This window comes from Scophthalmus maximus, chromosome 15 (assembly GCF_022379125.1).
Source record: "Scophthalmus maximus strain ysfricsl-2021 chromosome 15, ASM2237912v1, whole genome shotgun sequence".
NCBI classification, from domain to species: domain Eukaryota; kingdom Metazoa; phylum Chordata; class Actinopteri; order Pleuronectiformes; family Scophthalmidae; genus Scophthalmus; species Scophthalmus maximus.
This window is the reverse complement of record NC_061529.1, coordinates 3,439,671-3,466,505: the sequence shown is the minus strand read 5'-3', so window position 1 is coordinate 3,466,505 and position 26,835 is coordinate 3,439,671. Positions and strand designations below refer to the sequence as shown.

Below are 26,835 nucleotides of genomic sequence, written 5' to 3'. Positions count from 1 at the left end.
CAGGTTAAAAAGAAATATATGGCAAAATAACATTTTTGACGCGGGGGGGGGGATCAACACATTATCACAGGAGGTTTGAAAAGAGAAGGTCCGCTCACCGTTAAAGGATGTAATTAGTCACTGTGACGTTTAATATCAGAAACCTTGTAACTGTAGCAGCAGCCGGAGTTAGAGATCGATTGACTGATATCTTTGTTCCAAGGATGAGTTGATCAACGAGTGGCTCATCAAAGTTAGTTTGTTTGTTGTTCTTCTTATGATTGACTCATGGGCCTGAGGCACTTTACATAGAATCAGAATCAGTTTTATTGCCAGGTAAGTAAAAGGTTACATACAAGGACATTTTTTTGGTGTTATTAAGGTGCATTTAGCAGTCAACATATATACACAGAATTAATAATATATAATTATATTATATATATTATATACAATATTATATATAATATAAAATAATAAAAATTTACACTATTTACAATACATTTACAATAAATATCGGGGTCAAGACCTCACAGTATTAAAAACAACAACAGTTGAATGAATGATCTATAAACACAGAACAGATCTACTGTACTGTATCTGTATCCTGCACTGACCAGCTGCTGCCACTGGGTGGCGACGGGGGACGTGTGTGTGTGTGTGTGTGTGTGTGTGTGTGTGTGTGTGTGTGTGTGTGTGTGTGTGTGTGTGTGTGTGTGTGTGTGTGTGTGTGTGTGTGTGTGTGTGTGTGTGTGTGTGTGTGTGTGTGTGTGTGTGAGAGAGAGAGAGAGAGAAAGTGTGTCACAATAGAAACAGTGAAACGTGGAGTGCACGCGGTCGGCCACCTCCATGGCCCCCCCCCCCCCTCCCCCTCCCCCTCCATGACTGTGCAGTGTGTGATCCTTGAACCCGGTCCACCTCCCTCTCTCACTCACTCAGTGCCCGGGTTGGATTTACGCACAGCAGCGCAGCAGAGAGGGAGAGAGTTTTGGGGGGAAAAAAACTTGATAAACTCTCCGCTGCGTGACTCCGCCATGGACCAGATGATTGCGCGCTGCGAACAAACTCCACGGGGAATCGTGATTTCTCTGTGAAGTTCCTCCTCCACCTCCTCCTCCTCCACAGCAGCAGAAGAAGAGAGATCTGTTTTTCTTTCTCCCCCCTAAGAGGAACCTGAACCACGACAGACTCGTAGAGATGTTGCGCGCAAGATGCGTCCTGGCGTGCGCCCTCCTCGCCTTTGTGCCGGCGGCGCGCGGCGCAGGGCGCGCGGCGGCGGCGACGCCGGCGGACGGTCTCGGCTTCCTGGAGAACATCCTGCACTTCTACGGCGAGAACGCGTCGATCTCCACGCGGGACCTGGAGGATCTGCTGCTGCTGATCTCGGCCCGCAGGTCCGACACGGTCGAGGTGGACAACCCGCTGGCGAACCAAGAGGCGAGTCAGAGCGACACAAACCAACGATCGTTTGTCATTTTTACTTTCAGAAATGAACTTGTTTCCCTCCTTATCACTTATGGAATTCCTCAATGTAATTTTTTAGTTCATAATATAGTAGTAATGTTGCTTGAGACGTTATGTGGTATCATATGCGTTTCACTTATTGGACAATCTGAGTAGCTGTTGAACATATATTTAGTCATTAACTCATATTTTATATCCATTTGACACTTGTGCCTCAGGTTTTGCTTTTAGATGTAAAATAGATGCAGATTTATCAACGCTTAAAAAATAATAAAATATACAATTATGTCTTGTATTAAGCTGCATAATAACATCAAACAAGCATTCATATATACCTGTAAATTAACATTTCTACTTTATGGTATGGTTAGCACATAGCCTCATAATAAATTACATGAATAGATCCTATTTTATCCCCTTCTAACAATCATCATCATAATAATACTTTATTTATACAGCACATTTCATACAATATATATATATATTGGATTGGGTCAATACTCATTAATTGACAGACAAGATGCTGTAAATAAGCCGGAGTCAGCTGTATGTGCTAATTTCCTTCCATTCTCCCTAGTCAGTTCTTTAAAAATGGCTACCTCGGAATATTAAATCAAAAACAACAGAATTAACAAAATAATAATTATAAATAAACAAACAAACATGACTAGGTACAAGTATCCGTGGATACCACATGCAAGCTAGTAGCCCAGTGCAGTGCATCCCCATCAGACAGACACTATGATTCCCAAAAGAGGTCACATAAGCAAATGTGAGAAATATGCAGCATTTAAAAGAAATAAAATCAGAAAAGAATTTTAGGCACGACACAGAGATTCAGATTTTTTTTTTTAATAATCTAACAATGTCTCTGTGGGCCCCCCTCAGTGTCCCTCGGCAGAGCAGATCTTGTCCCACTTCGGGTTCAGTAATGTCAGCCAGCTGACCGTGGGACACCTGGGGAGGATCTGTCCCGCCGTGTTGACCCAGGTGCTGCTGCCCTCCTGCCCCTACACCTCCAAGATCGTGCTGTCTCCCGACTACTCTGGTGAGTTGCTTCATCACGACTGCTGCACGCAACCCACCCCCCTCCTCCTCCCTCCCTCCCCCCCCCTAGTCAAATACTTCACAGTTCATGGGGGTTTGTTTCTCTGAATCAGCTCTGGCACTGGTGCTTTTATCCGCAGGGACAGAAATGCTATGAGATTTCTTCTGGACGCTTCTTAAAATCATTGTAGACATTTTCTTTTGGGCCTGTGGCCCCCCAAAAAACAATCAACAGGAATTGGGGCATTCTGGACTCTGATTGGCTGAGGTTGCACTTCACTGAAATGTGAAAGCCGAGGGTTTGGACCCGACCTCAGAGTTGTGTCAGAGCGACGTCTTCTCTCTTCTTTCCTGCAGTCCCTTTTATAAATGAACTGTCAACAGCAATTCAATTACTCTTCTGCTTTATTTATCACCGCAGGAAATAAATAGACAAAATAAACCACAAAATGAAAATTGAATCAAGAGACATGGAGAAAAACTGTAAGAGTTACTACGTTTAAAGAGGTTATAGGTTTTAAAGAACCTGTTTATCTGTTTTCTTCCCTCATCTTGGTATTTTGCATATCCAGTTCACGCATATCCAAGAAGTGTCGAATCATGACTGGTTGTAGATACTCGGAAGACGTTTCACCCTCTGATCCAAGTGGCTGCTTCAGTTCAGACTGACGGGCGGCGAAGAGACAGATATTTAACCTCATTGACACGTTTTCGTTAGTTAGTGATCCTGGCGGTTGACAGTCTTTCAAATACATCAAGTGTTACAAACCCGGTCAGCTGTTACAGCTGGAGGGAAGTGAAACAATTTGCTGTTCCTTCTGAGGCAGGATCTTCTGTATCAGTAGATGTGTCTGAGTCAGACGCGTTCACACCAACACAGGAACTTTTGCGCAGCAGATCTGCGGCGTCCGGGCGGAGCAGCAGGAGGCGGGACATGATGACTTTGCGGTCATCAACGCGTCCGTCCACTCGCTGCTGTATTCTCTCACATGGGCTCACATTTTCCAGAAATTTTAGCTGCCCGCCCCCCCATCCACTTCAGTCTCATAAAGTTCAGGGCCTGACACAATATCAGAGTTTCACTTAAAAAAATGATTGGCGCCAAAATAATAGTTTTTTTCTGGATCTGATCAAGTCAAAACCGGAGTCATCTCCTGCGGAGGATCCATAACTTAACCGTCCACACTGTCCTGGATTGATTCGCCAGTGACACCGACCTCCCTGGTACACCCCCCCCCACCGGTCAGACGCTGCTCCTCCGCGCTGTTGACTCAGTCACAGCCAACTGTGACTGTTGTTCGTCCTGATGTCCGTGATGCACGCTGTTTCCGAGCAGAATTTCTCCTCGGCACATAAATATTGTTGAGCCACACACACACACACACACACACACACACACACACACACACACACACACAATAATGTGTCGTAATAAATGCAAAGAAAAGGATTCAGAAGAAAGTAGGGTTGCCCCTGTTTTCTGTGAGTTTCGTGCCCCCGAGGTGAAGTGTCTCAGGCTGCATCTACTTTTAGCTTTGTGCTCCAACGTCCCCTGCTCCTCTTCTGTGACCTCCACCGTGGAAGTCGTGTTTGGAAGGATGACACATTGGCCAAGAATAAACCAATCAAGTTTTAGGGGGGGGCGGGGATTCAGACAAAGGGAATTCAAGGAAACAAAAACCCTCGTGAACTGTGAATTTGGATCTTGATGAAAAGAAATCAGGCATATTTAGGGGACTTGGTATCTGTGGGTGTGAGCAAAATGGAAGGCGACTGAGTGGCGTTCTAGTTTGCTGGTTGTGTTGGTAGAAAGTAGGAACATGGACCGGGAACAAACTCCATGAAGGTTTTGGGCAGATCCGTACAAAAGGGGGCGGATCCAGGAACTGTTTTTCCGACTCTCTCTAACATTGCGAGACAGAGCGGGTTTTTTGGGGGGGCGACATTTTCATAGATTTACTAGGGAACAATATAGTTATCGTATAATTATTACATACAAAATAATTCACGTTCTGTTGTGTGATATCAGGTCAGAATAAAATACACTTTCTAATTCAGCAGTTCATTATTGAATATATGTCGGGCGGCTGTGGCTCAGGAGTTAGAGAGGCTCGTCCACTAACCAAAAGTTTGTGGGTTCGATCCCGCGCCCTCCCCAGTCTGCAGGCCGAAGTGTCCTTGGGCAAGACACTTAACCCCTAAATTGCCGTCAGTGTGTGAATGTGACGCTGTTAAGAAGTCGCACTGTACGAATGTGTGCGTGAATGGCTGAAAGAAACTCGTACCGTAAAAGGCTTTGAGTGGTCGAGGAGACGAGAAAAGCGCCACATAAGTACAGTTATGTACACACATACACACACATATATATATATTAACATGTTTATTTTGGTGTCTTATTTCCATACTCTTTGCTTTCTGTTCCTACCTACCCATGTTTACAGGGGGGCAATTGTAAAAAGTTACGCTGGGTGTTGAACAAGTTAGGTGTCAGACCTTTCCTGACGTGTCGGTGATAATCAACAAGACTGTGTGAACGCCACCCAGCCGGAAAAATAAGGGTCACAGCTCCACGGTTGGTGTTTAGGAAGTCCTGCCTCCGAGACACAGCTCAGGGCGGAAAAAAGAAAAAAGGCCGAGGATCTTCACCGTGGCGCCCGGTGGACGTCCTCTGCATGACCTTGACTCCACCGCAGTGACACGCTCGATTAATAAAAGCTTCTGCGATCGCTGAAGATGATGTCGCCATTAAACGCAACACCAATGATCTGAAAGCGCCAAAGAGGAACAGAAGCACCGAGATCAAAAGAAGCAGGAAATGGAAGGATAATATTGTTTAAGTCTTTCTTTCCCCTTGACAGTTTGGGGTTACGGGTTTCTGGCGGTCACCGTGATCAACTTCGCGTCGCTGCTCGGCCTCCTGCTGATTCCCTTCACCAAGAAATCGTACTTCCCCAAAGTGCTGACCTACTTCATCGGCCTGGCCATCGGGACGCTCTTCTCCAACGCCGTGCTGCAGCTCATACCGGAGGTGAGGGAGAAAAGAGGCCGATCATCAGCCGAGAAGAAAACTCATTCGCAGAACGTCTATGAACAATGTCTTTTGTGTGTGTGCTCCTGTAAGAAATCAGGCCACTAAACATTCTTCTGTTAATCCGCAGGCGCTGGGTTTTGATCCCAAAGCCGATAACTACGTGGCGAACGCAGTGGGAATATTCGGCGGCTTTTATCTCCTGTTCTTTGTGGAGAAGGTCCTGAAACTGTGTCTGCGGATGGACCATGAGGTAACCGGACAGGGCAACGGGTTCCCTAGTTTATTTTTTTACTAGTTTATTAAAAGCCCTTTCCATTTATGGCCGATTGAAATCATTTCTCATATCTCCGTTATAAATCTGCCACTGAACAGCCCTGGTTTATTGGTTAATTTGACTCCTGACTGCTGACTGCCGCGAGGAAATTGCTCTTTATGGGAGTCATGCACATTATTTTAAATAATCATTTTACAACAGGTGTCAAAGTCGCTACTTTGACCTACAGTAAATATGAGGTTTGTATTGCAAAGGATCCTAATATTTGTAATGTTTTATACTAAAATAAAGGTAATAACTCAGTCGACGGTGTAGGAAACACTTTTTATAAGCACTTATGTGCTTCCTTGCCAAGATTTGTTTTGATTTGTCTTAAGATTATTGCACCTTTCACTTTCCTGTCTGGCTGAAACATAAAGCGAACACAAACAGCCAGTTAGCAAATTTTTGATAATAATCTCACACAAACACAGTAAAACTGCAACTTGTCTAAACTATTCAAGATTATACATCTCAATAACTGTGAGAATAATTCCCATGAAACTTTGTTTTTCAGTTGTCCCATGAATAATAACTGTAAATCACAGTGTGAAATGTCTCAACAACTATTGAATGAATTGCCTGGAAATGTGGTTTAAACATTCAAGCTGCCCCTCTGGCCGAGTTGTCACCGCGTTGGCAATCTTTTAACTTTTTATGTAGCGACACAAATCAGGTCATGATATCAACTTATCTAATACTTTGTATTAGGGCTGCAACTTATTATCGATTAATCGATTTGTTGTTTGTCATAAAATGATGGAAAAACCCAAGATGATGTCTTTGTTTTGTCCACACACCAAAGATATTTAGTTTACTGCCATAGAGGAGCAAAGAAACCAGAAAATATTCACATCTAAGAAGCTGAGATCAGAGAATTTTGCCTTCTTTTTTTTTCATAAAAACTACTTGAACCAATTAACCGATTATCATAAAAGTTGGGATTAATTTAGTAGTCGATTACTAATCGATTAGCTGTTGCAGCTCTACTTTGTATTGTCCCTGTGTTTTCTCATTTGATTTCCCGCGTGTGTGTGTGGGTCGTCTCCTCAGCTCGGCCACAGCCACTTCACTCCCGCGGAGCTGCCTCAAGAAAACTCCCTTCACAACGGCGGCATGGCGGATATGAGCGACTCCATCATTTTGTCTGGCATTAGCACCGTCACCTTAGACAAGAGCAGCCTGACCTCAGAGCTTCCACATCCAAAGGTAAGTCCCTCTAAGTTATTTAACACACACACACACACACACACACACGGGATGTGATGAACCCTGTGTGCCGCTCTGCCACCCTGCATTCAATGATCAACGGGTTATTGAGATAAGCTCGTAAAAGAACCGGCGAGAGATCTGCTGTCGACCACAGGTCTTTATCTCATTAGTTCCTGTGACCTTAAACTGACGGTAATTTAACCTCTTTGTGAGTCACCACGTGTGCGAGTTCCTGTGCCGATCTTGCAAAAAAAAAAGGGTGCAATTCTGGACAGTTTATCAAAATGTACTTCCGTAGCTGATGAAGCAGCATTAGAGCGTTCGTTAATGTTTAACGGTGGAATCTTGTGTCATATGGAGGAGTCTGTCTCTTTTCAAGGGATTAAAAAAAAACAAAAAAACGACCAAACAAACGGACATGAGAGTGACACTGGGAGCAGGCTGACGGCCTCGGATCCTTCCACTCCGGGTAAGAGCTGGAATTGTCCGAGTCGAGCACAAAGACTTCCTTGTTTTCGGGCCCGCGGCTAAAAGAACGGGCGTTTTGTCACCGCAGGCAAAACTGCAAAGGCTCTGTTTGTGTCTCGTCTGGTCTCCGGCTTCCCCATTGACAAGAACTCGTTGCCATCATATGTGTAATTAATGATGGTCTTGTTGCAAATGCTTCACATCCATTGAGGGAAAAAACAAGAATAGTTCCTGTAGCTGATCGGTATGTATACTTTAAGAGATGGATACGACTCTGGTGATCCCCTGACTTCTGGCCACTTGCTCTAGCGCAGGATGAATTGCAATAACTCTGGTTATCGCTTAACAAAAATCTAGAAACGTCATCAGGGCCAAATTTCTATTTATAAAACATAAACTAAAAGCCAAACTAGGTTTCAAAATCATTCAGAAATAGTATCATCACTACTTTGTGACTCCATGACATGTGCTGAACATCAGCTGATGTTAGCATCTGGACTGCAGACCCTTAGTATTTCTGAATAGAGTAGTGCAAGTTAAGAAAAAATACCTTCGCTATTGCACTTTAATCGTATAGAGTATTTAAAGGGGCAGTGAGCGATTTTAATCCAATACACTTTTTGTAAAATTCAGCGAATATTCCCTCGCGGCCCTTCTAGCTGTCGGTTCAGTGCCGGACAAATCTGGTGTTTCGGCGCAGTACTGGCTCTGTAAATTGAAAACCCCCCAAAAATTGGTTCGGACCGCACCACACAACACCTGTGTCTGCAGTATATAAACATCAGTCCCCCGACACCCTATGAGACGTGCTACTAACAGATGCTACGACTCAGGGGTTTTGGCCCAGTGGCAGTCAGATGAAATCTTAATTTGATATTGATGAGAAAATGCCAAAATTATTGTCCTTTATTTTCCGGATGATTTGAACTTTAGGTTTTAAACACAGAGATACAGTATCATTGCGTCTTATCTCTGCAGCTCAATAAAGCCTCATAATGAAACTCATTATTTGCAGATGAGTCTTCCTCTGTAAAAATCGAACTCAAGAACATTGCCGTGTGCCTCTCGCCCGCCCCCTCCCTCCGCAGGACGGCCAGGGCTGCGGCGTGGCGTGCCACTGGCTGCGCGGGAAGCAAATGACCAGCATCAAGACGGTGGCGTGGATGATAACGCTGAGCGACGCGCTGCACAACTTCATCGACGGCCTGGCCATCGGGGCGTCGTTCACCGTGTCCATACTGACGGGCTTCAGCACGTCCACGGCGATTGTGTGCGAGGAGTTTCCCCATGAGCTGGGTGAGTGATGAGCCGTGGGAGATCGTCCCATCGTGTACATAATCAATATATCTTATATTGTGTCACAGGGCAGAATTTAAATGACTTTTTTTCCCCCCTGAAATTGAGATTAGAGGGAAAAACTGAGATTAAAGGATCTAAAACAGGTTATATCATTACACTCAAAGAGGATCTTTAGCGCCCTCTACTGACAAGCTGTAGACTTGCACCAAAATGTGTCTTTATCCAAGACTCATATTATCTTATTATAGAAATATGCATGTTTGCCAAGACAGAGATGTCTAGAAGAGAAGAGGAATAACATATATAGTCACACAAAGCATGGGATCATAATGCTGGGAATAGAACCTGATTAAGATTTTGAGTCATTCTGTACGGGGATGAAACCTTAATGATTTTTCTTTCATAACTTTGCTACAGCAAAATTCCCTTTATTCCTTTTGCAAATGTAACCTCAAAGCTAACGTTTGGGGGAAAACTAATTTCAGATTTAAAACTAAACTAACTGAAACAAGTTGTATTGCAAACTATTTTAAAGAGCAAAATGCCGTCAATAGTCAAGCGCAAGAGAGGAAAAACTCAACCACTCCTTGTGTCATTATGTTCAAACTGCCGGTCTAACCCGACATCTTATCGATGCTGTGTCTCGTTCTCTGTGCAGGTGACTTTGTGATCCTGCTGAACTCCGGCATGAGCATCCCGCAAGCCATTTTCTTCAACCTGCTGTCGGCGTTGTCGTGTTACGTCGGCCTCGTGTTTGGCATTCTGCTGGGGAGCAACTTTGCCCCCAACGCAATCTTCGCCATCGCGGGAGGAATGTTCCTGTATATCGCGCTGGCAGACATGGTGAGTTTAATTCCTTTATCTGAGGAAGATAATAAAATGATAATAATGTACGGACAGAGACATGGAATCAGAGTTTCCTGCCAAGGCCTACTCATGATCGTCTACTTCTTAAAGTAGAAAAGATTTATTGGTCATAAAACATAGTTACATAAAGTGAAAACCAAAATTAAATAATTAATACTGGTTTAAAATCGATCAAAAGCATATGGTATTGTAATCAAATAGGACTCAGAAATCCTCTGAAATGGCTGTTTGATGAAGCAAAGGTGATATTTTTTTAAATATATAAACATTCTCCGATTTGTTAATTTGGATCATTTTAGAATATGAATTAATATCCTAAAAAATAAACATAATTATAAGGAGGGGAAAACATTTTGTCCATAACTTGTTTCACACTTAAAGTTTTATTTTGTGAGCAAAGGGGCTTCGAAAGGAATGAGCAAGAGCAGAGATAAGATTTTTTTTTTTGTTATCCTTCCCCCCTTCCATCACCTCTTTTCATGTCTTTAGGGCATTTCTATTTACTAATCTTAAAACAACCTGGTCCTGCTTATGATCATAAATCCACATACTGATTTACGCATGTTTGGTTTGGGAGAGCTTACTGTATGTTTGTGTATGGCTGAGTTTAACTGTGCTGCTGTGTGCTTAATTTTTTACTCCCATTTGGCCAATTAAAATTTTTTTTACATGCTAAAGCTCAGGCACTGACGATGTCGACCTGTGGTCTTTTCTCCAGGTTCATTTTGAATCAAAACAATATTAAAACAAACAAACCTATGCTCACTTCCTGTTCGTATATTCTTACTTCCCATTTATTTGGCCCGTTGAACAATCGGACCGGTTCATATTCATATTGCACGTTGAAGGTGTCAACTGTGTCACTCTCTTATCACAGTTTCCCGAGATGGACAGCATCGCCCGAGACCAGAAAGAAACTTCCGCCAAGATCGTCTTCTTCCTGATCCAGAACGCAGGCCTGCTGACCGGCTTCACCATCATACTGCTGATCACCATATTCGCAGGGCACATCAACCTGGGTTAGAGGAGAGGAGGGGAGGACAAACTGGAATCAACATCGTCATGAGCTGCTGGGAGGGAGAGTGAATGTGAAGTGAATGTTTTGTACAAACGGAAAATCCCTAAAATGTGTTAAAACGTTTTTTATTTGTTATTTTTGACTATCGATTTAGTGGAATGTTTACTCTGTAAAAGGGAAAAAAAATCTTCACAATCATTTCCTGTATGAGATACAGACGCATTTGTTTTAAGGGGACAATAAATTATTTTTACAGTCGTCACACGTATTGAAATATCTTTCGTTTAAATTTATTGTGGTGCTGCTTCTTAAACTTATGCTGCCTTCACGCCTGTGGGAATATCCTACTTTCCACTATGTGAAGTCGGAGAATGTCACGTTAAAGCGTTTTGTTGTCAGAACGAATTGAAAAAAATTCCATTTTAGATGCTATAATAACTTTGTGCCGCACTAGCCGACTATAGTGCATTTGTTATGGATTGAACGTTAAAATGGCATTGATCTATATCAAGTTAAGTTGAATGGATTACAGATTAAAATGTATGTACACAAGCAACAGCTAATATTTGTTGCACTGTTAAAAAAAGAAAGAATGACTTATTATCCATTACTGAATCTATCCTCTTCTCCGCCATGTTGAAAGGTTCTGGTCGCCCCCCAACTCGGGAACTCTGGTATCAAAATTATCTCCAGAGTTTCCCCACTCGTAATCACCACTTGAGGGGGGAGTTCACTTGCAATTTCAAAGTCTGCAACTCGTATTTACCATAATTCCGATAGCACCTGAAGCCAGCATAACTGCTGCGTTATCGTGACAACACTCAGAGTTTTGACTGTTGTGGCAGCAGAGTTTGACCTCTAGGGTTTGTGACCTCGCCGACCGTCACTGGCTCTCGTTCAAGGTTATGCAGCTGGAGTCTTACGTCGGCATGTTTCCGAGAATGTATTTTGCTGTCTACAAAATTTTAGATACGGAAACTTTTTATTATTTTGATGACACTTGGAATGATGCCTACTGTCGGACAAAATACAACTTTTTTAATGACTTTTCCAATATATAGAAGAAGTATTCCAAAATACACAAACACATGCAAAAAACCTGGAGGAGCACTGACTGTATGAGCAGTATAATTAACCAACATAGGAAATAGGAAATACCAAAGAGTACAGATACTATAATAAATGACAATGGACTAGTTATATAATTTGCATTGCTCATTTATTTGCTTTTATTGATTACCATTTTGTGTTTCATCTGCCAGTATGAAAATCACTTTATTTTTAAGATTAAATTGTGTAATTTTTTTTTTTATGAAGAGCCACAAAATTGTACTTGGGGGTTCTAAACATAAACAGTTCTTAAATTTTTTTTAATGTAATATTTGTGTTTTATTTTTATTTTATGCTTTACAATGTATAAAGGGAAGCAGAGATTTTAACAATATTGTGTGGAAATGTTTATTTAATAAAATGAAAAATTCTAAATTCTTAAGACAGGAAAGCAGCAAAACACACTTCACACACAAGTTATGTCTATTTATACTCCCTGTCACGGTCCAGTCGTTGTTTGTTTTTTTCAAATTATTGGATAAATAAATGAATAAACTTATTGGGGTCTGATATTTTAAATAAAACAAAAAACTTCCTTTGGACTTCTGACATTAGTTTCATTTTAAGGGCTCCCTGGCAAAAAGGTTTGGAAAACTTTTGTATGGAATCATTTCACTGAAAAAAACTCAACGTTACTTAAACAACTGGCTAAATCATCAAATTCTGCCTGGTTTCTATTTTCTAACAAGACAATATACTTTCATATTCATAGTACACGTGTAGTGTCTGTGTTAATCCGTCATGCAGTTACACTATAATAACTTATGTTATGTTATGTCTAAGTTGACACCAATTTTTTTTCTTGCTATTTTTTATTTTGGATACACTTGTATTGTTTACACTCTTGACCCTGACTTGGCTCCATAACGTGACTGTTACGTAAATCTGACCAATCCACATAAAATAGGAAGTGACCCAAGTTGCGTTCATGACAGCACGGTACAGTAAATATGAGCAGCCGAGTGGCTAAAACACTCCGCCTCCTTGCTCCAACTTTGAGGCGAGTATATAAAAACATCTAGACAGGCTCTGGGTGGAAGTAGAAGTTACAACTTACCGTATGAATATCAAACCTGTGGTTACATAAGTAGAAGTTACATGTAAAGAAATCTGCGAGCTGAATCGACTCGGCTCTCTCGCCATTCTGCCGACTGTACCTGAACGCAGCACATGTCAGCTAACTCCCTGTGGGCAAATCCGGGGAGAAAAACCAATCCGACGTTCATTTAAACGCTCAGCTGATTCAAGCACCACTTCGAGCCGCCGGAGAGAACACAGGTGAGTCGTCTTCATTCAAAGTCTTTGTAAACTCCGACGTGAATCTCAGAGCGATTTAAAAACCTCGGGCGAGCACCTTTGTGATGCTAGCTCGGATGCTAACTGCTGTTAGCAGATGAGTGGTATATGTATGTATGTGTAAAAGCGTTCAGTTTTTAATGCGGACCCCATCGAAGAGGCTGTTGCATTGAATTAGCTAATGGCTCATTTATTAATCCCTTATAGACAATTTAGAGTTAAATGCAGCTGTTAGATTAATGTTTGTGCTTTATTTTCCCCTTAAAATGTAGTGAAGTGAAATCTCTGCAAACTGCATTATGAAATTGCCAGTTCCTCTGTGCTGCGCTTCATTTCAGCACTGCACTGCTTATTTTAACACGGTGAAGGTGAAAGGAACCCAGACTGGACAAAAGGACGACATGATGAATAGCCTATATGTTTGCAAGCTGACTGATCAAGGCATTTGCTGTAGGTTCTCCCCTCTCACGCGTTGTGTCCGCCTGTTTGGATTCCCGAAGTCAGAGCCGAGCCATGGCCAACATTCAGGTCCGGAAGTATCGCGACGAAGACGCCGAGGCGGTGAGGGAGATCTTCACCCTGGGGATGAGCGAGCACGTGCCTTCGTCCTTCATGCACCTCCTGAAGCAGCCGCTGACCCAGATGGTGCTCATGTGCGTGTTCTGCGCCCTCCTGACCAGCTCCAAGTCCTTCCTGCTGCCCATCCTGGCCGTCACGCTGTTCCTGGCCGGAGCGCGGCAGGTTGTCGTCTACATGTTCAACAGCTACATCGACACCTCCCTCAGGAAGGACCTGAACAGCATCGGTGACACCTACCTGAAGCACAAGGACTCGTGTTTTTGGGTGGCTGAAAGCGACGGCCGGGTGGTCGCCACGGTGGCGTGCCTCCCGGCGGAGCACGCGCCCGGGTGCCTGGAGCTGAAGCGCATGTCCGTGTGCCGCAGTCACCGCAGGATGGGCATCGCTAAGACTCTGTGCGGCACGGTGGCCGAGTTCACTCGCGACAGGGGTTTTGCCGCAGTCGTCCTGTTCACGTCGCTGGTGCAGACGGACGCTCAGAAGCTGTACGAGAGCATAGGCTTCGAGAAGACCAGAGAGTTCGTTGTCCCCGAGCTCGCTGCCAAAATCATGAACTTCACGTTGTTTGAGTACAGACTGGATTTACAGAGAGACGGCAAAAGGGACTGAATCTGGCGTGAGGACGTCAGGGCACCTTTCATCTCATCCGCTTTCTGAAGGACAGAATGAATCATCATATTATTGTTTTCGCAAAATGGGATATTGGTTCGGGAACGTCTGCAATGGCCGTGGTCACTCTGTTAAATGTTCCATGGTGATGGAGCTTCTTTTAGGTTTCTGGATTATTTCATTTGGTAAAGGAGTTCATTCATTTCCTCTGGATACTTAGAATTAAGTGTATCTCAAGTTGCTCCTATAGTTTTTGTAACATTAATTGATTTCTCTGGAGTATACCATTATTTTTACACATTGAAGTCAATTTACAGATTGTAAAAACTCTACCACAGCTTTGTGAAAGGTGTCCTGAAGTGATGTCAGCATCAGATTACAAGAAAAAAAAAAATCTGGGGGTTAGTGGAGTTAGAAATATGTAACCTTACCAGACCTCTGTAGCTCGCTCCTTTTATCAATTACAATTTTTCTATTTAAATTTTCCTTATTTAATCCAGCCTGACGCTGCGATTGATTTGACACTGTTGTCTCTTATCCACGTGAATTACTGTTGTTGTTCTTTCATCATTAATCTATAAAGTCAGACCAATCAACCATCAGACATTCCGTCTACAGTGATATATAACAGAGAGAGAGGGGCAGTAAATGCCCACTCTTTTCTTAAGAAAAATGATTGTTCTGTAATTAAAGTAGTTGCTGATTAATTTGATATTTGACCAATCAACTTATTGACAGATTAATTAGACAAATTGTTGCAGCTCTTGTGAACCTGTGAACACTGAGCTGCTTGAGGAGATTAGATCATGACTGTACCTTTTCATATCAGGGCCAAATCTGATGGGTTTTTGTTTTTTTTATACAGTATTTCAACTTCCTGTACTGTTTGAAGTATTGCCCATTGAGACACATGACAGGCAATAAAACATGTACTTCACTTTTTAATCGAAAAATATACCCACGTCTTTACTTCCTTCTTCCCTGTGCTGGTGAGCTTTGTGTGTGTGTGTGTGTGTGTGTGTGTGTGTGTGTGTGTGTGTGTGTGTGTGTGTGTGTGTGTGTGTGTGTGTGTGTGTGTGTGTGTGTGTGTGTGTGTGTGTGTGTGTGTGTGTGTGTGTGTGTGTGTGTGTGTGTGTGTGTGTGTGTGTGTGTGTGTGTGTGTGTGTGTGATACTCTGAAACAGTAGCCTACAGCCTTTTACGTTTGATCTATGACAGACAGTGTGGCACCTGTTCAACCAGTAATGGAGGAAGAACAGGGCCTCTCTTCATGGGAGCCCAGGGGGGAGGGGGGGGGGGAAAGTCGTGGCCACAGGCTGAACGATCCTCCTTTGAGCAGAAGCAGAGATCCAGAGCTTCAGGGGCAAGCCTGTGGGTCGGGGTTTGTTCGCACACAGGCAAAAAATGTAAGCGTTCCGTACGGATGCTCAAAAGCTGAGGATGCCAGGTTGTTACCATCACAGATGGGAAAAGGAAGAATACATTATTTTTTTTATGTTTAGATCAGGACACAGAGAACATTGAGATTCAGCTTCAACTTTAATCTGAGCATCATCAATGATGCATTTTTGCTCACACTACTCACACACATACACTCACATTTAAAACACGTGGATACTTTGAGTGGCTGAGTCTAATTACCTTGGCTACCTTCAATAACCAACAGCTGATCTGTTTTTTTCTAATGTCTTTTATTGTGTTTGTTTTAAATTTACTCTTATGTATTTGTATGGTGATTTTGAAGAAAAACATATCTGGGGCAAGTGGAGTTGGAAATAAGTGACCTTACCAGACCTCTGTAGCTCGCTCCTTTTTCAATTTCAATTTTTTTTTTTTTTACTTTCCATTTAATCCAGGCTGAGGCTGCATTTTAAAATGGTGATTTTGCCCATCTGCCTTCATAGATTATCTCTTGTGTTATTTTAGCATTTTTGGGGAGATTATTTATTTATTTATTTGTTAACCTAATAATTGAATTTACCCACACTAATCTTAAACTTAAATAAAAAGTTAGTAGATTAAATATGAACTCAAGAAAAGAAAACAAGAAATTTTTTCCCCCTAATTGCCTCTTTTGTTTTGTTCAATTATCTTCCAATAAGAAAAACCATAAATACTATAATACATATTTTAAAGTAGATCAGTTTGTTATCAAAACCTTGTTGTTCTGCTCACTGACAGCCGGCGGGCTGGAGTCAGGCGGCAGCTCGGACATCTCAGGACGGATGCGTCCGGTCCAGTGGTCAGACTCCCACTGAGCATCTTATTCCAAACCTCAGAAAGAAAAATGTACGGTTTAATCTAGTAGATATTCTACATAAGAACACAGATGAGTATTATCGAGTCATATTTCAGTATCTTAGACAAACATAAGTAATTGAGAAGATACAAATTTTTTGTCTGTTTGTTGGTTTTGTTTGTTTATTATTAAGTTTGTTTGTTTTCTTTGGTTAGTCGGAGTGTATATAGTCAATAGCGATGCTGAGCCACACTCCACACCAGCTGGTGGCGCTAATGCACCAACTTGTTGTTTGCCAACCGCCAAAAAAAAACAGAAGAAGAAGATGAAGAAGATGAAGAAGAAGAAGACTCCAAGGATGGATGTAGCCTGTCCGGGGCGAAGCGGTAGCCGTTAGCCGGATTTCAGGACATACACACGGGTAAGATTTATCTCTTTTACGCCCGTGGCAGGGTCGGGGATACAGTCTAAATATATATTCACACACCTGCATTAAAATATATATGTGTGTTTATTATTAAAATTAACTCCTACATGATATTTCTGGTGTGTCAAATTGATAACCGAGGCTAACGGCTAACGTTGCTAGCAAGCCAATCAGGGAGTGTCCCGGCTGACAGCACCGAGCACCGGCCACCAACGGGACGGTGGTGTGGATGACAGATGATGAAAAGACGCAATAAAACGATTAAATATGGAGCCAAGACCGTTACAAATATTTAATGAGTGTTGGTTGGTGGTTAAAAGGTCGACGTGGATATCCAGTCATAATGAGATGATTAGTCTCGTTGGGATTAATTAATCTCAAATCCAGATTAATCCAATCTAATTTTTTTTGTTTTTAGCCCTAATTGTTTATCCAATTAGTCTTAATTTGTCAGAAATGTTGTGTCATGCGTCAGCCACACCCATGCTGTGATTTATGATGACTCCCACCAGACACATAACTGGCAAAAGAATTAAAATAATAAATCATATGTGCTGTTTAATTAAATGAGTGAAATAACATGATGGTGGTCTGGGACGTGTGAGTGTGGAGCTGTGGGCTCTTTGGCTCTGAACACACTAGATGGCACCACATTACTGAGTTTCTATCTCCATAACCAATGTGGAGCCATTGATATAATTTTTTTTTAATTGATGCTAAAAGGATGTTTTGTGTGTATTCTGTGGGCTAATTTGACGTACTGTGGAATGAGGTGCTGACCCTGTTTTCTATGGATGACCTATTTTTCAGTGATGAGACCATATAGGTCTGAATATCATTAGTGTGCATGTAGTGTGAGCATACAGTTAAATAATGTGCATCCGCTATTGTAGGTATGGATGCAATTCTAGAAACGACTATATCAATGAATTGTCCAATTTTTTTTCAATAATCAAAAGTCAAACTAAAAGAAAATGGTGTCAAACAGTCAAAATGTTCATCACAATTACCCACAGCAAATGTGCAACATTGAGTCTCTATAACCAGTTCAATGACTGAGAGACTTGCACATGTTATTGATGATTAAAATGGTTGCTGATTAATATTTTGTCAACCTATACTTCACTTCCTATATGTCATATATACATCTAACCTTTCTCTATGTAAAAGTAATGTTGGCTGTAATTTAGAGAATAGAAAAATATGATCATTAATAATAGTTTCTCTTATGACTAAGATTATGGATATATTTGCACATGAACTAAAACTGGACCACTGCATTTGTTTTTCTGGCTGAGAGGAAGACGTCACTTTAGGATCTCAAATTAATCATTTATCAAAAAAAAAAAACTATTCAGTGACTTTCAGCTTGAAAAAAATAGTTTTCAATTGTTATTCACAGCTGTAGAAATACAAATGTTTGATGAGGTAGCTCGGAGATATCTGAATGAGTTGTGACACAGCAGTTTGCTTTCTTTCATTCAGCCTCTCGTGTCAGCACGATCTCTGTCGCACATTCTTTTTCCCGTGTGGTCCACGTTTGCGTCAAATTTTCTGAATCATAATTACCTCGCTCGTGTTTACCTTGTTTGCTGACGTTGCTTTGTCCGTCCTTGCCTGGCAGGGCGGACTGAGGTGAAGTGCGCTCACAATGTTCCTCCTTGAAATCCCACAGCAGTGTCATTCTATCCCTGCATCCTTCCTGTTCACCGGTGTGAACCGGCTCGCGGCAGCAGCAGACGTACGGCTGAGTCGTCTCTGCCTTTGTCCTCATCGTCTGTGAGGAGGACGCAGCTCTTCTGATTCTGGCTCGTTGTCTCTCGTCTTTCCCTTCCTCACCAGAGATCCCCAACAACCCCCTCTTTTGGTTCTGCCTTCGTCGTCATTTGCATAAAAGGGTGCGAAGAAGAGACTGCAGTGGTTTTATTTCGTGTCCTCTAAACATCACAAGCTGTGTATAACTTTCCCTGTTGGCTGTGAAGCCACAAACGCGGACACAGCCCCAAATCATAAGTATGTCGCTACAGCTTTTACGAACCCCCCCACCCCCCCCTTCCTGAAAGCTGGGTGTCTTTTGTTCTGCTGCTGAAATGCGTATATACTCGTCTCTCTCACAGAAACTCTGCTGCAGCCCAAAGCGTCTGTGTTGCAAAAAGATGACAACACAGAAACGAGAGAGGACTGAGGGTTAAAAAGCTCCAGCCACAGCAGTTAGCTGATAAAAGAGAGTTAATCCTCTCGCTCTGTGATGGGCCACAGCGTCGGACTGGGACAATCTGCTGTGCTTTACATGGTGTGCTGCATTACAGAGCCTGGTCACCTGGGCCTTTTGTGTTCAGCCACAATGAAACGCACTCAGATGTACAGTAGTTGGACTGGTTTACTCCCCCCCCCCCGCTCCCTCCGCTTGATAAAATGCTTACCTAATGCGTTTTTTCTTGCATTTTTAATTTCTAGACTGGATGTAATTTTTTCCCCCCTTTAGTGCTCAGACTTTTATCAGAAGAAAGAAACTGAACAGCATCTTGGAGAAGTTCTCTTTGAGGTGTTGACGACCTTAAAGGAGATGTTTTTAGAGACCGTATTTTTGGGGGCCGATATCGATATTAGGGAGTTCAAGATTTCCAATACCAATACATTGGCAGATAAAGAAATGTAATTGAGGCTTCATATTTTTGTTTAACCATAAACTTTAGCATAAATAACTTATAAATAAAACGAAAAACCCAAAAAACAACCAAATACTAGAACTTGAATTAAGAAAATAATTAATAATTTATTTTACGTAAAATATAAACATTAATGCAATTTTTTTTCCTGCAGTTTTTATTCTGTACAATAAAATATTTCATATCGGTAAACATGAGCGTGATACCGGTATGTTTGTGAAAGGCTCATATCCGCCAATATAATCGGCCAACCCACATATCGGTCGGGCTGTAATGTTTCTGTTGACAGATCTTTCTTAACTATGGTGATTTTTAAAAACATTTTATTTTGACGATTTGTCTTATCAGTCTCAAACAACTACAATCCAACGCATCATCATCGTCGTCATGCCAAACTAGGAGAAGAAACGTGAGACTGTCAAGTTTATTTTGAGATACCTTCAGGCCACGTATTTGCAGGCTCTAGGACCCAGCACCTCTGTCTGGGCCTACACCTCCCTCCCTCCCTCTCTCCCCCCTGCAGACAGCAGCGCAGGGCAGCGCAGTGCTTCGACTCAGATGATGCACTCACAGCCGACCTGGCTTTTCCTCCTCTGTGCTCTACTGTTTTCCTCTGGTCCTTTCATCGGCGGGGTGGATCGCTGCCGTCCGCCCAACAAAAACTTCCTGACCGAGCCAGAGGCTGCTGTCGGCGGCTCCCCCCCCCCCCCCCCCCCCCCCCCCGTGAGGAGATCAAGAGGAGGGACGGGGAGTTTTTGGGAAGCGCTCAGGCTTCTCTGTGAGGATCAGGAGAGGGATGGTGTGATTCTTTAAAAAGAGGGTGAAGAGAGGGAGACGCTCGAGCAGCATCACAGAACACCCCCCCCCCAGGTCCTTTCCTCGACAACCCCCCCTTCCTGTCTGGCTCTCCCCAATAACACGGTCAAGACAGGGGGTTTGGTCGGGGGGCTCGGCGGCCAGGAAACATGTCACAGACTAGGAGGAGCTATTACACTCGGGTGAGTGTGCACTAGGTGTTGATATACATCCCAGTGAGGTGGTTCTGAAGTTGCTCCTATAATCTGTGCACCGTTGTTTCTGTTGCGTCTGTTCGATTCGTCTCACCCTGTCATCCCCCCCCCCCCCCCCCCCCCTGTCGATGTCCACCGTGAAGAGAAGAGGGGTTTCTAATTCATTTCAGCGCTGCATTTTTTCTGTCTCCGTCTGACTTGTTGTCTCTTTGTTCCGCTCAAACGCCCCCTCCGGGTTCCAACGTGTCTGCCGTGACGTTGGGGTTCAGACCCCTGTGATGATGATTCGACTCTGTGGCCCCTCCGTACGCAAAAGAGATGACGATTACATGACCGGCAGGTGTTTTTCTTATCAGCAGACACACTGGGCACAATCCAGGAGCCACACAGAAGACTTCCTGTTTGTCATCCGTCTCTGAGTCAGGCAGCTTCCCAGTCACCGGGAGGGATGACATCAGTGTTTGCTCCTCTTCTTCTTCTTCTTTCCATCAGATCAAAGAAAGGAGGGAAAAAAATAATCTCCTTAAACTGAATACTGTGTGAAGTAGCCTGGATAAAAATTTCATCAGCAGCTCACTTTGTTTGAGGAAACGCAAGTACGACCATCAGTCGGCTGCCAGAGCATCACGTGTGTCTCAGTGCAGCAGCATGAGGCCGTGTCACAGTTTTTATTTTATTTTTAATCTATTTAAGTCAAGTGTTGTCGTCGATGTGAGCCTTGCGTGTGTTGTAAGAGTAGAGTGGCGCTAAATAATTCAGCACGCCTGCTCTCGGGTCTTCGCCGCACATGGAGGCAACTTCTGCACAACCATGAATGCTTCATTACATCGCGGCAAGGAAACACATTCAAGGCACTTTTAATTATTTTTTAAAGAAGGCAGGAAGTATATAACACAGTGTATGTTTGATTTCAGATTGTTGACAGGTGCATTTGACACATGTAGCCTCCCCGAAGCAACGTCAACTAAGGAATCCTGCTTCTGTCTTTACGAAGCTCGACTAAAAAGACTTGACAAAGACTCAAGGATGCGTTGTTTACTGCACACAGCCCATTTAAATGTCTCTTGATGTCGCTTATAAATAATAAGCTAGGTTAATTAGACTAATTAGACAGTTTTTTTGCATCACTGCTGCGACACAGCTGAATATCTTCTGATGAAGATCTGAATCATCATCTGAAAACTTTAATTTTATATACAGGCAGATGAATGATGTTGTGGCCAACGAAATGTTTGGATATTTTATTAGAGGTATAAAACATATGCTAACTTTAATAACCAATTAGTTTCCCTTAATTCTAAGAATAGAAATAAGTGACTTTTCTTTCCCTTAGTATCCGCCTTCATATATTCGGGCTGACAATGTTTTTTCTTTATGTACGGCCTCTGTTCAGTGGCTGTGTGGCTGAGAAATGTAAATTCTTCAGAATGCCCTGTTAAGCAGTGACATCGTCTTTGAGCTTATGTTTGAATAATTTTCCTGAAACCAACGGTTTCGCAAACCCTTGAAATTCTTTAAGTGATTTTACAGGGGGCCACAATGTCAAGAGGCGGCCGCACTGAAACAAAACCACTCTTTATATTCCAAACGTAGACCTTAGATGTAATGCCCTGTTTCCCTCCCGGCAGCCATGTTTCTCCTACAGTCGACATCTTCGCGTGTTTCTCCCTTCAATACGTGTCTTCTCACTTGTTAGCGAGCGACTTCACCGCAGACCGAGTGAGTGTAAGTGTGACGGATGTTTGTGCTGCTGCCAGTGGTTGTTTGAGAGTTTTACGCCTGTGCGGCAATAATTATCTTAGTTTATCATCGTGTGGTGGTGGAATTCTATTTGGTGATGATCGGGACGTTAGACGTCAGCTTGTTGAAGATATGTTGGTGTGTACGTCGGCCAATAAGTAACAGGAAGTTGCAGCGGAGACGTGTAAAGGTGATGATTTAGGTTTGTCGGCTGTAAAATGTTCATAATTCTTTTAAAAAATAGATTTTTTCCAATCAAGAATTTTTGAATATTGGCCGATATGTCATCGGGTTTTTAAAGCTCAACCAGAGCTGCAGCTATTAGTCATTTTTAATTGATTAGTTTTTTTACATGAATTAAAAATCTGCAACTCTTTTGATAATCAAATAACTATTTAGTCATTTTTCAAGCAAACATTCGCTGGTTAAATTTTATATTCACATATATCACATTTGGACTTGGGAGATAATAGCAGGTACATTTCACTGACATGTTACAGACTACAGTCGATTGATGGATTTATCAGAAAAAAACATCAGCAGATTAATCGATAATGGAAAATAATTGCTAGTTGCAGCACCACTCTAAACTATCAATATATTTATCAGTCTAAAAAAAATAATCCAAGGAACTTGTTGTTAATGCTAATGTTTTGGGTTTGCTTTTATTTGATATATGATAAAAGTTCATTGTGTTTATTCAGCACTTTGATTATTTGCCGTATTTTATTAATTGCCCCACACATGTACATCCCAAACTAGTAATTCCGATCCCTCTAAATAATCACACTTATTGATTTCTATTTGTATGTTGTCAATTGATTGGTTCATACAACAATAACTGTCTTGACACACGAGCACAGAAACCTGCAGTGTCTGTTAAAAAAGGCCTTTTAATGCTGTTTGTTTTCTCACTTTTCGGTTGAAGTGTCTTTGCTCTTTTACCTTTTTATTTAAACAGCAGCACAGACACAGACAAAGTGACGGTGTATGTTTCCAGCGGAGCATGTTCTCTCTCACAGAGTGGCGATACCTGCTGCTCCGCTCTGCTGTGCTGAGTCACCAGCAGTTCTGGGACCTCACACTGTAAATTGGGTTACGCGGAATTATCGAATCACAGACTGTTGCAGCTCGAGGAAAAATTTGAAACCATTTCAATGCGCAATTTGTTTCTGCACACATTAGAATTGCGTTATTATTCAGGTCTCAGGTGATTGTTGCCATGGAATTATTAAAAATGTCTCCTCCTGAGCTACAGAGCTTTATTTAAGCATGTGCTCATTGTGCTGAACTTTAGAGAGTGCAGAATCAGGACAAGGCCTTGCTTTGACTTTTTGTGTGGTCCTGCACAGTTCAGCGGCTCTGAATGACACTTTATTTTCCCCTCAGCTGTCGGGCCACTGTGACCTGGACTGGCAGTTGAACCCCGACAGTATCATGTGTTGCTATGCACTGTATCATTCTCAGGCTGCGACTAATGATTATTTCCATTGTCGAAAGTTGTTTGGTCAATAAAATGTCAGAAAATGTCGATTGTGTTTCCGAAACCCCAAGATGATGTTTTTTTGTTTTGTCCACACACCAAAGATATTCAGTTAACTGTCATAGAAGAGCAAAGAAACCAGAAAATATTCACATTTAAGAAGCTGAAATCAGAGAATTTTGACTTTCTTTGATGCCTATTTTGACATCAGAGCTCTCTGTTTTTTTTCATTTTTCCCTTGTCCCCCACCACCAGACCACCAGCAGCGGCAGCAGCAGGATGAGCTCGGACGGGGGTGGGCGGCCCGTCAAGGTGGGCTCCCCGGTGGAGGTGATCGGCAAGGGGCAGCGCGGCACGGTGGCGTACATCGGCAACACGCTCTTCGCCTCCGGCAAATGGGTCGGAGTCATCCTGGACGAGGCCAAGGGCAAGAACGACGGCACGGTGCAGGGCAAGCGCTACTTCACCTGCGAGGAGAACCAGGGGATCTTCGTGAGACAGTCACAGGTAATTTCAGAGAGTCTTATTAGAGAGATCACTTTTTGTAAATGCATAACATTTACTCCTCCAGTTCCAGAAACTTAAATCAGAGGACGATGCTCTAGTCCGTCTCCACCCTCTGAATCCTCAAATCCATCCTGCGCTTATTCTATGAGAATTTTTTCATGGTTATTTGAGATATTATTTGACGCAGTGGGCTGTGTGTGGGTTGATACCAGTGTTTTCCACCGCTTCAGGCAGCTTGGTACTTAAGCTGTGTTTTGATCAGGAACAACTCTCTCATTTTTCTCTCGCAAAAAAAATATGCTGCAAAAAGAACCTGGAGGGGACAACAGTGTGATTACATTGGAACAAAAACATAATTTTGTAATATTATGCTTATTATAGATTTTTATTGGCATGTTATGGACTTAAAGACTCATTTATATCTCAGAACATCTGTTGTTCTGTCATTGTGTTGAGTTTTAAAACGGCAGATGACTCATTTTGGAGTGAAGCTTTTCACGTGTAAGAACAGTCAAACACACAGAGCAAACACAGTGGAGTTAAAGGGTCAGTAAGTGATTTTTAATCCACTTTTTGTAAAATATAGCGAATATTTCCTCACAGTTCGCTAACTGTCGGTTCTGTGTGTGTCAAATAAAATCAGGTTTTTCGGTGCAGCCCTGGCTCTTTAAATCAAAACCAAAAAACTGTGTGTGCAATTTGTAAACATCACTCCCCCGACAACTTAAGAGACGTGCTAGCGACAGACGCTACGACTCCAGGGTTTTGGCCTCGTGGTTAGCGCGTCTGTCTCCCGTACCCGAGGCTGCGAGTTCGAGCCCCGACCAGCGCCGTCAAAATATCAACAACAACAAACAATCTTTCTCCAATATCGCTTACTGCCTGCTGGCCGAAAATAAGAATACACAAGCGTTCAATTTTCCACGTCATTAATGCGAAAATTATTAGTAGCCAACGCCATGTTGTTGCAATGTCATGCAAATACAAAATACATTTTTAAGAATACATTTCGTCAAAGCTGACTTGTCACTCTTGAGTGTCATGTACACTGCTCCTCAGGACAGCGCCCCCTGCATGAGGACCCAGGAGCAAAATACTCACGTCAGTAAAAGTAAATTGGCACATTATCATATATTAAGAATCTGCAAATTAAGAAATTGTAAGTGGTTCTTTTACGAAGCCTAGGAGGAGACTGTTGATGCTCCTGTGAACCAGCTGATCAAGTACATACATGCATACCCTCGCACACAAGGGTTGGCTTCAGTATTGATTAGGTATTTAATTACTTAATTGCTTTAAAAAGAGCGTTTGGCCCCGACTGCCGCTGCGGTGCACTTGTTCATGTTGCCATGGCGATTGGGGGAAAAATGAGCGATGTTTCAGAGAACAGCAATGAACAAACCAATTTTGTCTTTTAACATCTGCAGCTTCCCCGCCTGCTAATGAATAATATTGTCAGTGGCAGTGAAAAGCCTGTGATGTTTTGGAAGACGCAAATAAAATGTTCTCCCACTGTCCGTCTCTCTGTCGTCCTGTCTCAGATCCAGCTGGTCGATGATGGAGCAGACACCACCTCCCCAGAGACACCGGAGCCCGGCACCGGCAAAGTCCCCAAACGAGGTAACGACGGACACACATGAAGTTGTTTTTATGTTTTTTTCTCCTTTGCTCGTGACTCAGCAGTTTTGTTCAGTATTCTGCAGGTGTTTCAAACAGTGAAAAGTTGTGAGAAAAAAAAACTCACTTTGTCAATCCTGACCTTTCAGAAATACAAGGTCCCTCGGGGACATGCACGCTCAGAGAATTAAACAGGAATTGGCATTTGAAAGCAAAGAAAAATATACAAGTTGAAGGCAGGCGTAAAAAAAACAACTCTGCTTTTGTGATTATTAAAAAATATCAGAAAATAACCAATAACAACTGAATTGATTTGCATCTGAAAAGCCTCGTCTGTGTTTGCCCTTGAGCAAGGCAGAGTAACCCCCCTGCTCGCTCTGTGGTTTCGAGTGTCATTCAAAAGTTCTAAAATATAAATGTGCTGCAGTTAATATCTAATTACAGAGACACTGTCTTCCGTCACTTCGGTCATGATTCACTGATCAAGCAGGTCGAGGCTCTGACAGCAGCAGGACGGTGGGGGGTTCAAATCCCTCTGTTTGCACCAGAGGCTCCTGGGACTTAAAGTATCGACCAGCTGATGTTCTGTAAATGTCAAACTAAAGAGCAGGTTTAACCAGAGCAACTCATCCGACTGCCTGTTGACACTAAACATCTTCTTTTTTTAAAACCCACATTAGGCTAAACAGGAGATGTTTGGGTTTGACACAAAACAATTTCACCACAAGGGACAGCCATCGCTGTTCTGAGAAATACTGTGTAATTCAGTTGAAAGCTCCAGAACTGCTACTAAATGGACCTTGTTTTTTCCAAAGTGAAGAATGCTGATTTCATTTTATTCTTTAAATACTTGAT

General features: G+C 42.5%; 3 protein-coding genes and 1 long non-coding RNA gene across 20 annotated transcripts in view; 3 read left to right on the top strand and 1 right to left on the bottom strand.

Annotated features, from left to right (window-relative positions):
- Positions 1-887: 887 nt before the first annotated feature.
- Positions 888-12,304, top strand: slc39a8 (solute carrier family 39 member 8). The gene is made up of 8 exons (XM_035609676.2): positions 888-1,413; positions 2,329-2,488; positions 5,346-5,515; positions 5,646-5,768; positions 6,885-7,040; positions 8,600-8,807; positions 9,469-9,653; positions 10,555-12,304. Exons 1-8 carry the CDS (start codon positions 1,174-1,176, stop codon positions 10,699-10,701), a joined length of 1,389 nt encoding a protein of 462 aa, XP_035465569.1. The 5' UTR covers positions 888-1,173; the 3' UTR covers positions 10,702-12,304.
- On the bottom strand, positions 10,045-18,961 carry LOC118285834. The gene is made up of 2 exons (XR_004785273.2): positions 18,539-18,961; positions 10,045-10,692 (listed from the first exon to the last, which is right to left on the bottom strand). It is a non-coding gene; the product is annotated as an uncharacterized LOC118285834 (long non-coding RNA).
- Positions 12,742-15,246, top strand: LOC118285828 (probable N-acetyltransferase camello). Of its 4 annotated transcripts, none has more exons than XM_035609702.2 (2): positions 12,742-13,083; positions 13,606-15,246. In XM_035609702.2, exon 2 carries the CDS (start codon positions 13,615-13,617, stop codon positions 14,287-14,289), a length of 675 nt encoding a protein of 224 aa, XP_035465595.2. In that variant the 5' UTR covers positions 12,742-13,083; positions 13,606-13,614; the 3' UTR covers positions 14,290-15,246. The 4 variants fall into 4 exon arrangements, with proteins under 4 accessions (XP_035465595.2, XP_035465594.2, XP_035465593.2 ...); XM_035609701.2 differs by having other exon boundaries at positions 13,602-15,246; XM_035609700.2 differs by having other exon boundaries at positions 12,743-13,083; positions 13,440-15,246.
- dctn1b (dynactin 1b) overlaps positions 16,823-26,835 on the top strand; it is a 32,460-nt gene continuing 22,447 nt past the window's right edge. For 10 of the 14 annotated variants that reach the window (XM_047327365.1, XM_047327361.1, XM_047327360.1 and 7 more), the window contains exons 1-3: positions 20,367-20,621; positions 24,112-24,363; positions 25,905-25,983. In XM_047327365.1, the coding sequence (XP_047183321.1) occupies positions 20,589-20,621; positions 24,112-24,363; positions 25,905-25,983 (364 nt within the window). In that variant the 5' untranslated portion in view covers positions 20,367-20,588. Of the gene's footprint in view, positions 16,949-20,366; positions 20,622-24,111; positions 24,364-25,904; positions 25,984-26,835 lie in introns of those variants that run through there. The other 4 variants (XM_047327366.1, XM_047327364.1, XM_047327362.1 and 1 more) reach the window with 2 other exon arrangements.

What these genes read in the sequence shown, in the direction of transcription:
- slc39a8 (XM_035609676.2), top strand. Translation starts at nt 1,174, where the DNA reads ATGTTGCGCGCAAGATGCGTCCTGGCGTGCGCCCTCCTCGCCTTTGTG. An exon ending in ACCCGCTGGCGAACCAAGAG is followed by an intron (nt 1,414 to 2,328) that starts GCGAGTCAGAGC and finishes GGCCCCCCTCAG; the next exon opens with TGTCCCTCGGCAGAGCAGAT. An exon ending in GTCTGCGGATGGACCATGAG is followed by an intron (nt 5,769 to 6,884) that starts GTAACCGGACAG and finishes TCGTCTCCTCAG; the next exon opens with CTCGGCCACAGCCACTTCAC.
- LOC118285828 (XM_035609702.2), top strand. Translation starts at nt 13,615, where the DNA reads ATGGCCAACATTCAGGTCCGGAAGTATCGCGACGAAGACGCCGAGGCG.